At 51.2% G+C, this 15,194-nt stretch overlaps 1 protein-coding gene across 1 annotated transcript in view; it reads right to left on the bottom strand.

Annotated features, from left to right (window-relative positions):
• Positions 1-5,838: 5,838 nt before the first annotated feature.
• The window catches only part of WBSCR17 (Williams-Beuren syndrome chromosome region 17), a 447,264-nt gene continuing 437,908 nt past the window's right edge, over positions 5,839-15,194 (bottom strand). Inside the window, exons 10-11 of the mRNA XM_006889663.1 lie at positions 9,167-9,334; positions 5,839-5,992 (exon numbers count right to left, since the gene is read on the bottom strand). Of these exons, the coding sequence (XP_006889725.1) occupies positions 5,864-5,992; positions 9,167-9,334 (297 nt within the window). The 3' untranslated portion in view covers positions 5,839-5,863. The remainder of the gene's footprint in view (positions 5,993-9,166; positions 9,335-15,194) is intronic.

The raw sequence follows: 15,194 nt of genomic DNA on the forward strand, positions 1-15,194 counted from the left end.
GAGAGAGAGAGAGAGAGAGAGAGAGAGAGAGAGAGAGAGAGAGAGAGACGGTGCCCCCAATTCAAACTTCTAGTTGCCTAAATGGTGAGAAAACAAATCTCTGTGTGTTAAAGCCTTTCCCTTGTGATACCAACCACACAGCACCGGAAGCTAAGGCAGATGTATCAGCAGTCACGAACACGGCACAGCAGGGCGACGTTTCACTCTGTTATTTGCTGGTGGGTAGTCATCAGTTCTGGTTACTCCACAGCAGAGAACGCTAACATTTAAATTGTGTTGACTTTGCAGATTTATTTGCATTTCTTTGTAAATGTATTTTTATTTTATGATTGTCATTGACCTGCGGGCAAACGCTGTTTTGTGCGTGTATGTATTTTTGAAACATCACAACATAGAAATAAATTAGGTCAACCCCAAGGACCTGTACAAATATTTTCTTTCCTTTTAAAAAGATCCTGCATGTTATTTTAGAAACTTTATATACGAGTGTTCATCAGCGGTGGCCCCAGCTTGTGAGGAATGGCACCTGGGGCCCCCACCCGAGAAAGCTTGACCAGTGGCAGAAATGAACCCAGTTCACCACCTGGAGTCGAGTTTGCTGTCTGTGCAATACAGCGTGGGTCTCTCTCAGTTATAATCTGTGGTGTTTCAGCGTAGTCCCTGGGTGGTGTAACTAGCCAATGCACTTGGCTGCAAAGCAAGAGGTTGAAAGTTCAAGTCCACCCAGAAGTGCTTTGAAAGAAAGGTGTGGCAACCTAACTCCAAAAAAAGCAGCCACTGGGGCACAGATCTACTCGGGCACACATGCAGGGCCCCCGTGGACCAGAGCTGATGCTAGGACAACTGGTAGACCTTCTCCATGATCTTGCCGCATCTCCTGATCTCATCTGCAGAGGCTGAGCAAGAGCAGGGTTTATGGGGATCTGAGTCTGCCTGGCTACCTTCCCTGTCTCTAAAGGGGACGCTCTGGTGGCCTGGTCTGTAGGGAGCCTCACTGATGGTTCAAATCCACCAGTGGGTTTGAGGGGGGAAAACGGGCAGTCTCTTCATAAGATTCACCACCTTGGAAAGCTGCTGAGGGTCAGCTATGAATTGACTCTTGCTCGACAGCTACAAGACGAGGATTTGCTTGGCTTGCTTCCCTGCCTCTGAAGAACCCGGATTAGAGTTTACTGGGGTAGGCACTGGGGGTGGAGCCGCAGAGGTCCACACCTCCTGCCCCAAGGCCTGGGCTGGGTTTCTGGTCGAGGGTCTCATGCACAGCCGCTGTCCTCAGGCTGCTGCTTGCGTGCTGCTATGACACCATCTCCAGACTAAGGCATGGGGAGCCCAGGTCGGCCAGTGACCGTCGTCGGGCCACAGTGCTGCCCTCCTACCTGATCATGGGGACGGGCAGGACTGGGCAGTGCTTCATTCCGCTGGTGGAGTCCCCAGGAATTTCTGATTTGATAGCAGCTAACGGCAGCAAAGACTGTCCCTCTGAGGACTAAGGTGCACCCAACAATGGCATGCTGGGGTTTGTGTTCTGTCAAGCAGGAACCAAGTGTAGCTGACCCTCCAGCAAGTTTTCAGAGGAAGGAGAATCCCATGGGAGCAGATGGCCCATCCTTCTCCTCTGAGCAACTGGTGGATTCGAACTGTGTGCCTTTGGGTTGGCAGCGTAACTCCTCTGATCATGTGGAAGCTGCACGATGATTAAGGAAGGCTGAGGAAGAATTGGTACCTTGCGCCTGTGGTGCTGGTGAAGAATACGGCATATACTAAGGTCCACAGAAGAAAGAACAAATTTATTTTGGAGGAAATGCAGCCAAATGCTCTTTGAGGGGAAGGATGGTAAGACTTTGTCTCGACTCTTTCGGGCCTGTTATCAGGAAGGGTCCAACCCTCAGGAAAGACATGCTGCTTGGCGGATTCGAGACACTGAGGAAGCGGAGGACCCTTGGTGAGATGGGCTGGCACGGTGGGTGCCGTGACTGTGAAGACGGCAGGCCTGGGCCTTGTCGGTCATACTGTGGGGCTCCTGGCGTGACGGCCCCTTACAACAAAGAACAGGGCCTCTGGCAGCATCGTCCGCAGCGAGGCGTTCTTCTAAGCCAGAGGCCTCGTGTCTCTGGCAGTTCAAATCCATCAGCAGCTCCTCAGGAGAGAGACATCAGTCCCCCCCACCCCCCCGAACGCCGTCCAGCATGGTCAGCCTGAGGCAGGGTCACTAGGACTCGAAAGAGACTCAAAGCCAGTGAGCTGAGTGGACAATGAAACAACAGTGCTTATCAGTAACTGCACTGCCAGGCAGTGGGCACCCGGTGGGCAGTGGGTTAGGATGCAATTTGATCCTGGGTTAATAGGGATCCCACGGCCGTGTAGGAGTGGCGATAATTCCTGGCTGGCCAGCAGTCCCTGTGTCACTGGAGAGACACCTGTGTGGCCCTCTTTGCTACCTTGCTTGGCCGTTTGTTCTCAGTCTGCTGGTGGCAGGTGCCCACCACATTGATGGCAGGTGAAGTTGGAGGAGTCAGTCTTGGAAGGTCCCTGTGGAACCTCTCTGGGGAGGGCATGGATCGAACCCTGTCTCTCCAGACAACGTGCACGTAGCACATGTGATGCGGACATCAGGACGTGATCCCCGTGATCTAAGCCAATCGGCTGTAAGAGGGTGAAGGGTGGGCTTTGGCAAGCCCAGTCCCATCAGCACAAGGACGCACAGCTGATGAGGGTCCAGGATTTGGGGCCGCAGAAGGGGTGACATGCTGCTGACCTGGGGCCCAGGGTGAAATCGCCCACTGGTCACTCCAGACTCGAGACCCTGGACCACCTGGCTCCGCAGCAGCTTGACGGACGCCCCCAACCCCCACCAGGCTGACCCACCTCCTGCCAGAGCAGCGCTCACAGCAAAGTGGAGTGAGGCTATTGTTGATTTCTGGGTGTCATCAAGTCGGTCCCCATGGAGGACCCATCCCCATGAAATGGGGCAGAAGTTCCCTATGGGACTGTCTCAGCTGTCATCTCAAAGGAAGCACATGCCAGGCCTGCTTTTCTGGGGTTACTGGCTGGGTTCCAACTCCCAACCTTTCAGTTCACAGCTGAGCAAGTAACCATTACACCGCTGGGGGTCCTGGGAACAAAGAAAACCGGTGTGTGCATCAGGGACCCCTCACGCCATGGGCAGCTCTGGGGCAGCCCTCTCTTCTTCCCAGGCCACATCTCTGCTGCCCATGTCACTGGGCCTTAATGGAGAATCAGACGCTGAGCCCCGGACTCTCCGCTGTCCTGGGTCACAGAACTGTCTGCTATGCCATTTCCTGGTCGTCATCTTCACGGAACAGATCACCGATATCTCTTCCTCACGTCCTCTGTGTGTCTCTGAACCGCCAACCTTGAAGATAAACGTTAGAGTTAATGGAACAAAAACACCGATGCCAAGAAAGGCAGGCAGGCTGGCTTCCAAAAAGTGCATGGAAAGCTGGGAGCAGCTTAGGATGGTGGTTCCTGGTCCAGGCTGTGCTTCTGTGGTCTTATCTACTTCCCTTCCCATGTAGCCCCCCAGGGAGGGTATTCCAAACCGATAGAGTGAGAGGAAGTGTAACAAAAACATGAAAAATAAGAAACATAGATTTGTCAGTTTTGAAGGTCTGGGTATTTACCAGAAATTCCACCCGTGATCATTTCTGTTGCCATTTCATTTGAGGACATATTAGAGCTTAAATTTTAAAGCACTTGATCTGTAGAGGATTTCAGTCTACATCAGGGGCCCAAATACCATTCTGAATCTTGACTTAGGTTCAAAAGTCATTTGAATTCCTTCTGATCTTTAAATCAGCCTGTGTGGTTATGGCTGGAGAAAGTGAGGCAAGCTTGGGGAAGGGAATCTGCATTCAGGGAGAGCAAGGCTGATTTTTTCTTCTTTTTTTAGGTGTTGCTATGAGATGTGGCAAGAAGCTGCGCTGCAATCCCAAAGGCACGCAGTTTGAAGCCACCAACTGCTCCGTGGAAGAAGGATGGGCAATCTCCTCCTGTGCAATTAACTGCCTTTGAAAACTCACCAGAGGGTCAGCTCTGGGTTGGTTCCGACTCGATGGTACACAACAATGACGAGATGTCTTTAGGTTGTGGTGCTGGAGAAGAGTACAGCATATCCTATGAACTGCTAAAAGAACAAACAGTTATGTCTCGGAGAAAGTCCAGCCAGAGTACTCTTTGGAGGCAGAGATGGCAAACCTTCATTTCACATACTTTGGGCCTGTTGCTAGAAGAGGCCTTTGGAGAGGGACATCATTCTTGGAAAGGTGAGGGACAGCAGAGAGGAAGACCCTCGGCCAGGTGGGTTGACACCACGACAACAGCAATGAGCTTGAGTGTGTCCGAAATGATGACGACGGTCCAGACCAGGACAGGTTCGTTGTTCATGCAAACATATATATTTATGTGAAATCCATTTACACATTTATAAATAAATACAAATAGGAGGAGAAGTAGCAAAGAAGGCGAGGAGGCCCCTCTGGGAAGAGCTAACGTGTGTTTATTTCACAAGGTGGGCGACAGGGAGGGGAGGGACCACCGACAAGATGGCACCGAATGAGACACTGAACCACACACCAGGCAGCTCAAGGGCTGGGATCTGCCAGGGACAGGAGGAAGGGGGAGATGGTGCCCATGGAAGGGACAGCCTTGCTGTCTGGGTGCCAGTGGGACAGGCCGGTCCACGTCCTCCTGACCTTCTGCGTGGCCAGTGAGCTTCTAGTGCTGCGTCCCCAACGGTAAGAAGCGGCAAACCTAGAGTGACAGGCGACGTCCACAGTGTGGCACTGTCAGGACACGCGTGGACATGAGCACACACGGAGCACGTCCATACCTGCACCCCCACGTGCATGCACACCCTCAGATGTGAACTCTGCTGGACACATGACGTCCACTGTGCTGCACGCTAAGGACACACGTGGACACCTACAACCCCACGTGCATGCACACCCTGACATGTTAATTCTGCTGGACAAGCACATCCTACCCACAGGGCAATTAAAAAAACAACAGCTGAGGGAGGAGACGCTGCCTCCCCGTGCTGGTCCCAGAGCCTGGGTGGGGAAGGGACGCAGAACTGCAGCTGGCCCCTGGTCCCCAGCCCCACCTGGTGGTGGGGCCTCTCACTGTTCCCTGTGGTCACTCTGTGTCCAGGCTTTCAGGCCCTCATGGGGATAGAGATGACAGAGCCACTCCTTGCAGCCGGGACCCTCCTGTTTGCTCAGCCCGTCCGTGTCTGTCCCTCAGCTGTGCCCCTGCACAGAGGAGCCAGGTGAACAGTGACCAGTGTCAGTTCCTCTGAGGTCATCTCAGGAGGGGCTGGAAAAATGCGAGGTTGTCGCCACTAAAGCCACCCCATGGGAAGGTCTGGGGGGGCTGGTCTTGGGATTGCAGAGGGGCATCTGGGCAGAAGCAGTTGTGGGTGGTTATGAGCCCGAGGGGCAGGAGGAGGCTGGGGTGTGGCAGAAGTCTTCCTTCTCCTCGTGGACGAGGCCTGGGATGGAAGGCAGAAGCTGCGGCTGCAGTGATGGAAGCGTGGAGGGGACCTGCTGGCTGTCACTCTTGGCCCTGGGCTGCAAGGATGAATGGGACATGTGGGCAGTCAGGCTCTTGTGCACCAGGTCACATCTGGGGCTGTGGCAGACACGTGTCCAGTTTCCCAGAGCAGGGCAGGTGCCTGTTCCGCGTGCGCAGGGCCGGCAGGGGCTAAGGGCCTGGTGGACAGACCATCTCCATGGAGCCCCGGCGGCTCTTGTAGAAGCCCTGGATGCTGGGTGAGCACGTCTTCCCCCTGCTGTCTCTGCTGAGTGGCTGGTCCCGGGTGGTCCAGGTGCCCCTGCTCCCTCTGCTACTTGATAGAGTTCTTAATTGTCCACCTCTGGCCTGTGCAGCTGCGGAGGATGAGGTCAATTCCGGCCAGGCCACGGTTCTCCACCTCCAGGCAGCGTCCCGTCCCCTTGTTCATGATGGCTCCATTCTGGGAAGAGAAGGCCCAGAGACAGACAGACTTAACTACCTTCCGTCCTGGGAGGACTTCCCACGGGGGACATCCACTGAGACGCTACGCACGAAGGAGGGATTTTGGAGAGCTGGTCGACTAGATTAGGCCATGACTTTTACCATCATTATTAGATTTGATTAGAGTTGATTGTGACTAACCGCGGCCCATATGGAGCAGATCTAAACCCTGTTCGACCCTGCTCCGCTTCTCACAGGCTCTGTGGGGCGTAAGCCCATCGCTGGAGTCACTGTGTCAATCCATCTCACTGGGCATCTCCCTCTCCTTCTCGGACCCTCTGCTTCCTCAAGTAAGATTCCCCTTCCCAGGGACTAGCCCCTTCCGACCACAGGCTGATCTTATCCAAGACGATGCTTCTCCATCCTTGCTTCAAGGGAGCAATCCGGCTGTGCGCCCTCTAGGATATGTTTGTACTTTTGGCAATCCAGGGTACACTCAATATTCTTCACCAAAACTAAAATTCAAAGGCATCACTTCCCCTTTGGGTCTTTCTGGTTCACGGCCCAACTTTCACATGCCTGTGAGGCAACTGGAAATACCACATGGCTCAGTCTTTAAAGTTCTTCAGCAATTGAAAGAATCCCCAGCAGCAGATTTACTCATTGCAGTTAACACGGTTTGTCTTCCTGACTGCAGCTCTCATGAATGTTGATTGTGGAGCCAAGCAAAATGAAAAATCCTTAGTACTGTGTAATTATTCTCCTTTGTGATCTGCTATAACTACTTTATGGGACAGAAATTCTAACCTCTGTGCTAACAAGATAGGGTTAGCGGCAGGCATGTTAAGCAGGAAACAAAATACAGGACTAAATGACATCTTAGGTCAAACTCTTTTGAGATATAAGTTATGCAATCAAGCAGAGACCAAGTAACTTCCTATTGCTATGAAAATCTGAGAACAGTGAGTGTGCTTTGGACCCAGGGCCCCTGGGCTGTGAACCTTCTAGACCCAGGAGAGACTGGTGCCAAGACACAGGGAGAAGTCCACACCCACAGATGCTGACAGGGAAAAAGGACTGAACCCAACAGCTGGTACAAACAGAGGCCTTCCTTTAGAACTGGGGCTGTGAATTTGGACTTCCAGCCTCCTAAACTGTTGAGAGAATACATTTCTGTTTGTTAAAGCCATCCACTTGTAGCATTTCTATTACAGTAGCATCAGAGAACTAAGATAGCATCCTTTCCTCAGAAAATGAAGATGCTTCATCAAGTTTGAGCGGCTAAACCAGGCAAGGCATATTGAGTTGGGGCTGTCAGAATAGGATATTTCAGATCTGACATGCTCTGTGTGTATCTAACAGGTACCAGGGAATCCGAAGTCTCCCTGGACTAACAGGCAAGATTGGGATAAATGGGAAAGACTGAAGTGTCAGGGATTTCACTGTACTTGGACTCACAATCAGAGCCACGGAAGCAGCAGTTAAGAAACCAATGATGAACCACATGAGGCAAATCTGTGTCGTAGAGGAACCTCTTCCACGTGCCAAGGAGCAAACGTCTCTGTGAGGACAAAGCTGGGCCGGACCCAAGCCACGGTATTTTCAGTCCCCTCACTGAGAAATGAAAGCTGGACAGGGAATAAAGAGGACTGAAAAAGAACTGATGCATTTGTATCGTGATGCTGTTGAAGAATACTGCATATTTTGCAGATTGCCAAAGAATTCACAGGTGTTTTTGGGAAGAAGGGCAGCTCGATGTTCCTGAGAAGATGGTCAGACTGTCTTACACGCTTTGTCATCAGACTCTGGAGAAGGATGCCGTGTTTGGACAATCAGAGAGTCATTGGAAAAGAGGGAGACCCTGAAGGAAATGGACTGACACAGCGGCCGTGAGCAGAGGCCGTAAGAGTGGCACGGGTGGTAACGACACCATGAAGGAAAGGCACCTTCCTTGCCCTCTCTTAGAATCTTAGCAGATTCTAACCCATCTCCTCCTGTGCAATTTACTGCCTCTGAACACCTGCTGGGGGGTCAGCTGTGAGTCGGTTCCAACTCGATGATACAGTTACCATTATCAGTTATCATATACAGTTATCATATCATATACAGTCATTAGTTAGCAGTCTCTGGAATCATGCTTGGTGAGCAGAGGAAGGGCTTCTGTGAGACAGACTGACCCAGCCAGCCCTGCAATGGGTTTGCGCACAGCAGAGACTGTGGGGGGCACAGGAGCGGGCAGGGTCACTTCTGCACCATGTGGGGTGGCCACGGCTGGCACTGATGCTGAACCTAACAACAACCACCGCCGCCGCCACTGAGTCCTGTCAGGAAACCACGTGCGAGGGCAGACCTGTGCTCACAGCGATGGCCTTCCCGGAGAGCAACAAGCTGTTCTGCTGAATTGTCTCCGGGTGGGTTTGAACTGACAACATTTCAGTTAACAACCAAATGCTTAACCCCGTGTGTCACTCAGAGTCCCAGTCAACTCAATGGAAACTGGCTTTAACCAGCTCTGGAGTCCTGGTGATGCCATATCTTATGTAACTAACCAAAAAGTCGGTGGTTCAAATACACCAGTTGTTCTGGAGAAAGATGGGCCGTCTCCTCCCATTAAGATTTACAGCCTCAAACCCAAGGGGAGGTCCCCGCGGCTGGAACCGACTCCAGGGTAGCGGGTCTGGTTTTTGTGACAGTGCAGTCAGCTTGGCTGTGACCAGACAGGCTGGAATTGTACCTCCACCTCGAGGTACTGTGAGCACATCAGAGACCACAAGGACGGTGCAGGATAGGGCAAGGGGTAGACCTATTCCCTATTAGTTATAACAGACTCGATGGCATCTCACAACAACAGGGGTGTCTCTGCAGAAAGACCTCGAGGTCTCCTTCCCAAACACCAGCACTGAAACTCTGCGGAGTGACACCTGCTCGCCATGGCCAGTGTCAACCAGATGGCAACTGCTCACTCTTCTTAAATGCAGCCTTTGCACTGAGTGTAGGCATGGAGAAGAAGGCTGTCTCCACAGACATCATCCAGGGACTCCCCACAAAGAGCTGGGGGTCCATGAGTCGTTGGGGTGCTTTGAGATGGGGCTCTAGGCTGTGACCTAGTGGCCTCTGGAGAAGCTGCAGCTCCCCTGTTGCTCGCAGCATCCTCACCTGTCCTGGGTGGTGGCTCGGTACAGGGAGCACTCACCTGGATGAAGTTCCAGCGTTTGTACAGGCTGCTCTTGACCTTGTCGCAGTCGAGGAGCTGGGGCAGCCGGCTCTTGGCGTTGTCCACCAGGCAGCGGGTGTCAGGGAGGAGTGTGGTGGTCCCCAGCGCGCCCAGGTGCAGGAAGCCCTCCTTGGTGTAGCGAGCCAGCTAGGGGAGAGCAGGGAACATGAGCCTCTCACCAGGCTTCCAGTCCACACCGTCTACTCCCATCCCTCAGACCCGTGCCACCCCCCAGGGGAGCCTCCTACAGGAAGCCCTCCTGGCCTTCTGGAATGCCTCCTAAATATGTTCACAGTCAGGTTTTCAAGGTTGTAACTGCCCTACCTGCCAACAGAAAGAACAGAACCAGGGAAGGAGTCAAGGATCTGGTTCCTGTGATGCCAGGATCCTGGGCTACCTTGAACACATCACTTACTGTGAGCTTCCATTTCCTTCTCCTCTGTAAAGTGGAATTAATTAACCTGATTCTGAAGGCCAGAGACCCCCAGTTCATCTGGCAAGTCCCCTCTGCTGAGACCCACTTGGGACAAAAAGAAAGCCGTAAGAATCCTGAGCGTTCAATAGGCGTCCCTCCTCACGATGTGAGAGGCCATCCTAAGAGCCGGCTTGATTCTGAAGATCATGCCTGGCAAAGTGGAGGCTGCATGGAAAAGAGGAAAACGCTCAACCTGACACAGTGGCTTCAGCAACGGGATCCGACGCGGATTAGGCTGTTGAGGATACACGGAGTCGCTAAGAGTCGGAGCTGGCTGGACGGCACCTAACAGCAACCACCACTGGCACAAAGGGCCCCTGGGTGGTGCAAACAGTGAATGCTTGGCTAAGTGAAGTCCATCAGAGGTGCCGTGGAAGGAAGGGCTGGCAATCTGTGTTGCAAAAAACCCAGCCACCAAAAACCCTATGGGAGCCCCATTCTACCCCGACTCTCATGGGGTCACTGAGTCAGGGTAACCTCTCAGGTAATGGTTTTTTCCTTGTGTCTCCTCTCCCCACCCGGCCCCCAACACTGCCACAAAAGCTTAATGTCAGACTTCACTGAAGAACAAACATATCTTACAAGGTATTCAAGCATACGGGGGGCAACAAGAAATAAAACAAAAACAAGGAGACACCACACTTTAAAAAGAGCGATTATTCTCACTGTGGGTCTCTGAGACCTGGTAATGGCAGGTAGGTTCATTATCAGAGTCTTTTCAGAAGGTGGTGGTGTTGTGTATCCTCAAGTCAGAATCAACTCAGGGCGGACCCCGCAGTGGGTTTTCGGAGGCTGCGAATTGTGTGGAAGGAGACTACTCATCTTTCTCTCAAGGAGCACTTGCTGGATTCGAACCTCATACATTTGAATTTGGAGCACAACTTCTTCGCACTAAGCTACCAGAGCTCGTCTCTTTAGGAAGGAATCTCAGATCACATACTTGGTGCTTGCCACATGTTCTCTGACTCAGTAACCCCACTGCTGGAAACCTCCCCTGTCCAAGAGGAGAACTGAAATGCAAACAAAATTCACACACAGCCAGAGCTTGGTGATTCGGGTTCAGTTCAAACCACTTCAGTAAATCCAGTATTACAATCAAGTGAGTTGGAAGAATTCTTTGACTTCCTAGAGCATATGAAACATGTTTACACTTCTCTGCAGTCTAACAAGTGTGCAGCGGAGCTCGGGGAAAGTTTGAAATGTGGTGAGAATGAACCAAATGGGACGCAGAGACATGAAGCAAGCACCTGCTGTTGGAAAAAAGCCACTGGTAGACCTGCCCGGTGCCGAGCTGAGAGAGACCTTCGACCTGGGACTGGGAAGTGCAGGAAAGTGCCACCTCCCCGTACAGGGGATTCATGGGAGCCTGGGACAGGACGGAGAAGCACACACATCCTAAACGCACATCACTGTTCTGTGCTTGGTGTGCACACACTGCAACCCACAGATGCTAGGAGGTGGGGAGCCGCCCTCTGCCCTGTGGGCACTTCTTAAGAGGACTTCACAGCCACTTCCATCAAGTAACAGAGGCTCTTTCTGTATCTGTGAGTCTTGGTCTTGAGACTTGCTTTGGTCAACAGGATGCAGCACAGAGGAGGGTGCACTTGTTCTCAGCAGAGGACTGAAAACACCTTGCATGTCTCCTCCCGGTCCCCTTGGAACCCCGTTGCCACCATGGAGGCAGCCTCAGCTAGTCAACTTAGAGAGAAGTTACGCTTGCCCTGGACAGTGGGTGAGGCCATGCTCGCTCAGCTAGCCCTTAGCTGCCCTGCGAGCTTAATTGTGCATTTAAGAGACGTATAAGTGAATGACTAAGGTCAGCTGAGCCTGACCCAGATCCATCCAGCCGGCCTGGAGATTCATGAACAATAATAAACGTCGACTGTTTAAGTCATTCACGTTTGGAGCGGCTATTCTCCAGCATCTGCTGATACAGAGATGGCCCCACCCGCCCAGCCTGCCGACAGTGTGGTTCCCAAGTTAGTACATGTCCTTCCTTCCTCTGGCTGTTCCCGTTTTCCAGGAATCAGGCTCAGAAGGCAGGAAGGAGCAGGATAGGAGGAGTAATGGAAATGAGAATCCCAGGCAGAGGGTAGGGAAAATAGAACTAAAATCTGAGGACTGTAGTTAATGTCATAAAAAAATATGAATGATGATATGAAAAGCCAATTTTCTCTGTAAACTTTACCTCAAATGACAATGTTGCTGTGAGATACTGTTGAGTCAAATAGGACTCATAGCAATCCTGTGCTCAACAGATCTGAACCCTTCTCTATTCTGGGCCACCCTCACCACCTCTGATACACTGTAGCCCAACGCTGCAGTCACTATGTCAATCCACCTGGTTGAGGGTCTTCCACTCCTTCGCGCCCCTCCACCTTTCCAAGCATGATGTCCCTCTCCTACCAACATCCTCAAAGTAGGATGCAAGACAAAGCTTTTCCAAGGTGAGCTCCGGGTTCACCTTGTCCAAGACATATCTGTTTTCTTGGCAGTCCAGAGGATATTCAGTACTGTCTTCCAACACAACTCACAGGCATCACTTTCTAGCCTCAATTAGCAGCAAAGTGCATGAAACCATTTACCCTACCCAGGGACTCCTTGTGAGCTGCTGTCAAGTTCATTTTCAACTCATAGCAACACAGAGCGGCAGCAGAAGAGCCAGTGGGGTTTTCCAGGCTGTGAACTTTAGGAACAGGTCCCCGGGGTTCCATTTCTGTGGAGCTGCTGGTGGGTTCAAACTGCCAACCTCTCAGATAACGGCCATGTTCTTTAACCCTTGCACTACTGGGGTTCTGAGTCCAAAATCCACTCTTGTCAACTTGACTCCAATTCACAGTGAAGTGACCTTTACAGCGCAGGACAGGCCTGCCCCATAGCACAGGACTGTGACTTACAGAAGCCGACGGCCTCCTCGCATCGCTCAGCCTATGGGTGCAAACTGCCTCACCGGACGGACAGACTGATGCGGAGGCTGTAATATTGGCTTGAGCCTATCAGAGAGCCGATGGCGCAGGACAGGGCAGGTTCAAAGGTTGTCTGGAGTTGCATCAACTCAATGGCACGTAGCAACAACAGTCACCTTTTGTTCAACAGTGGATACTTTACAGTACTTTTCCCAAGGGTTCCGGAAGACACTCCTTCATCCACCACAAACAAACAACTGCATGCCCCACCGTACCCTCAGCACGTGACCCACAGGCACCCACCACTTCTGCTAAACTCATTCCAGAGTTTTGTGAAGAGTTGACTGTGTGTCCTGCTGCGCGCAGGCTTCCAGGGTGCGCACATGGGGCACGTGAGGGTGAGCAGAGGCAGCACATGGACAGTATCCTTGCCCCACTGCCTTGCAACGGCCGCATGGGGGTGGCCGAGGTAGCAGAGATGACCATTCCTACAGCTGAAGGCTAATCCATTTTTAAAAATAAAAATATCAGCTAGCACACACTAGGGGAGCTCTGGTGGCCTCGTGGTAAGAAGCTGTGCTGCAATCCCAAAGACACAGGTTCAAATTCAGCTGCTCTGTAGGAAAAGGATGGGCAATCTCCTCCCGTGCAGGGCAGGCTCCTCCCCAGGGATCCTCACTCCTGGAGGAAGCCTCTCAGAAACTTTCCCTGTGCCCTTGTGACACAGCAGTGGGGAGTTTATTAAGTGCCCCTGAGAGAGAGACAGAGAGCGTGTGCGTTCAACCCAAATTAGTTCCAAATCAGGGTAATTGTCAGTGGCAGAATGGTAAGAAAATCAGCAGCCCTCCTTCCCGGCCCCACGATGTCTCCCTGCATATATTTAAATTCACCGAACGCCAAGTGATGAATGACAGCAAGCTGCCTTTATGTTCTAGGGAAAGATATACACAGCTGCTTATTGGAATTATGAATCAATCTATTATCCTGCAGGCAAATGAGCAGCGCCGAGAACATTAATTAACCGAGCGGATCTGTGACCCAGATGTTTTGAGAGCAGAGCGAGGCACCAGGGGAGTTGGAGGCTCTTCCTGCAGAGGCCTGTCAGGGCGAGAGGAAGGGGACACCGATCTGGACCTGCCAGAGTTAAGAGTCGCCCAGGCAGGCAGGTGTCTAGGTGGACAGGAGGGGTTGGGTGGTCCTGGGCCACTACAGAGACTCTACCTGCTTTGGTGGGAACCTCAAGGGGCCAACAGCCAATATTGGGGAGCCGGGAGCAGAGAACTTGGGGCACTAAGGACAGCTCAGGACTGTAACAGTTCTCCCCAAAGGAGAAGGCTGGGAAGCCCTGGAATCTGCCATCAACAGCCTGCTCCCACATCTCAAAAAAAGCTGCTTTTGAGTTGACTCCAAGCCTATGGACGCAGAAGAGAGCTGGGCTCCCCACAGTTTCAAGACTGTGAACCTTTGGAAGTAGACTGCCAAGCCTTTCTTCCTAGTCACTTCTAAATGGATTGAACTGACAATCTTTTGGTTACAAGTGAAGCCTAGTAACTGACTAAGTGTGCCTCCCAGGGACTTGACACCAACCTTTTCCCCTTTTTGCCCCTTTGAAGCACACAAGCTTTTCATTTTAGTGATATCCAACCTATTTCTTTGCTGTGGTTGCCTGTGACTTTGGTATCATATCCAAGAAATAGTTTCTCGGTCCAAGGTCACAAAGGCCTAGTTTAGCTCTTACATACAGATCTTTGCTCAAGGTTAAGTTCATTTCATTGCTATGAGGAACTGATTTGATAGCACACAGCATCAAGAACAGAGACAATTCTCTGGCACCGAGTGATTCTCCCTCATGGTGAGTCTGGAGGACAGAATCGTAACTAATCCTCTAGCAATCTTTAGAAGCTGTAAATCACACGAGAGGAGACTGCCCATCTTCCCTCTCAGCGCCACTGGTGGATCTGAAAAACTACAGTGATATACATACATACATCGATAGATAATAATATGTATATATTATGTATGGTATACATAATATATACATATTATTATCTATGAATGTATATTATGTATAATAATATGATGATGATAATACATTATCATCAGGTGCTGCTGAGTTGAGTACAACTCATTGCAATCCTATAAACAGTAGAACTGAACCCTATCCTATTCTGTGCCAACCCCACGAGCTCTAAAACACTTGAGCCCATTGCCACAATCACTGTATCTATCCACCTGGTTGAGCGTCTTCCTCTGCTTTGCCATCCCTCCACCTTTCCAAGCATCATGTCCTTCTCCAAGGAGCAGCCTCCCCTAGCAACACACTAAAGTACTGGAGACAAAGATTTACCATCCTTGCCTCCAAGGAACAATCTGGCATCACTTCTCCAAGAGATATTTATTTGTTTGTTTTGGCGGTCCATGGGCTATGCAGTACTCTTCTTCTCCAGCACTACAACTCAAAGGCATCAATTTTTCTTCTGTCTTCCTTGTTCATTGTCCAGATCTCAGATGCACAGTAAATGATTAAAAAGCAAACATACATATATTCTACACAGTTACATATGTATATACAGACACTATACAGGCATATAGATACAGACATATTGGGATTTTTTGTTATGTGTTC

Source organism: Elephantulus edwardii, unplaced genomic scaffold (genome assembly GCF_000299155.1).
Source record: "Elephantulus edwardii isolate Elephantulus edwardi_28Jun2011 unplaced genomic scaffold, EleEdw1.0 scaffold00080, whole genome shotgun sequence".
In the NCBI taxonomy this organism is placed as follows: domain Eukaryota; kingdom Metazoa; phylum Chordata; class Mammalia; order Macroscelidea; family Macroscelididae; genus Elephantulus; species Elephantulus edwardii.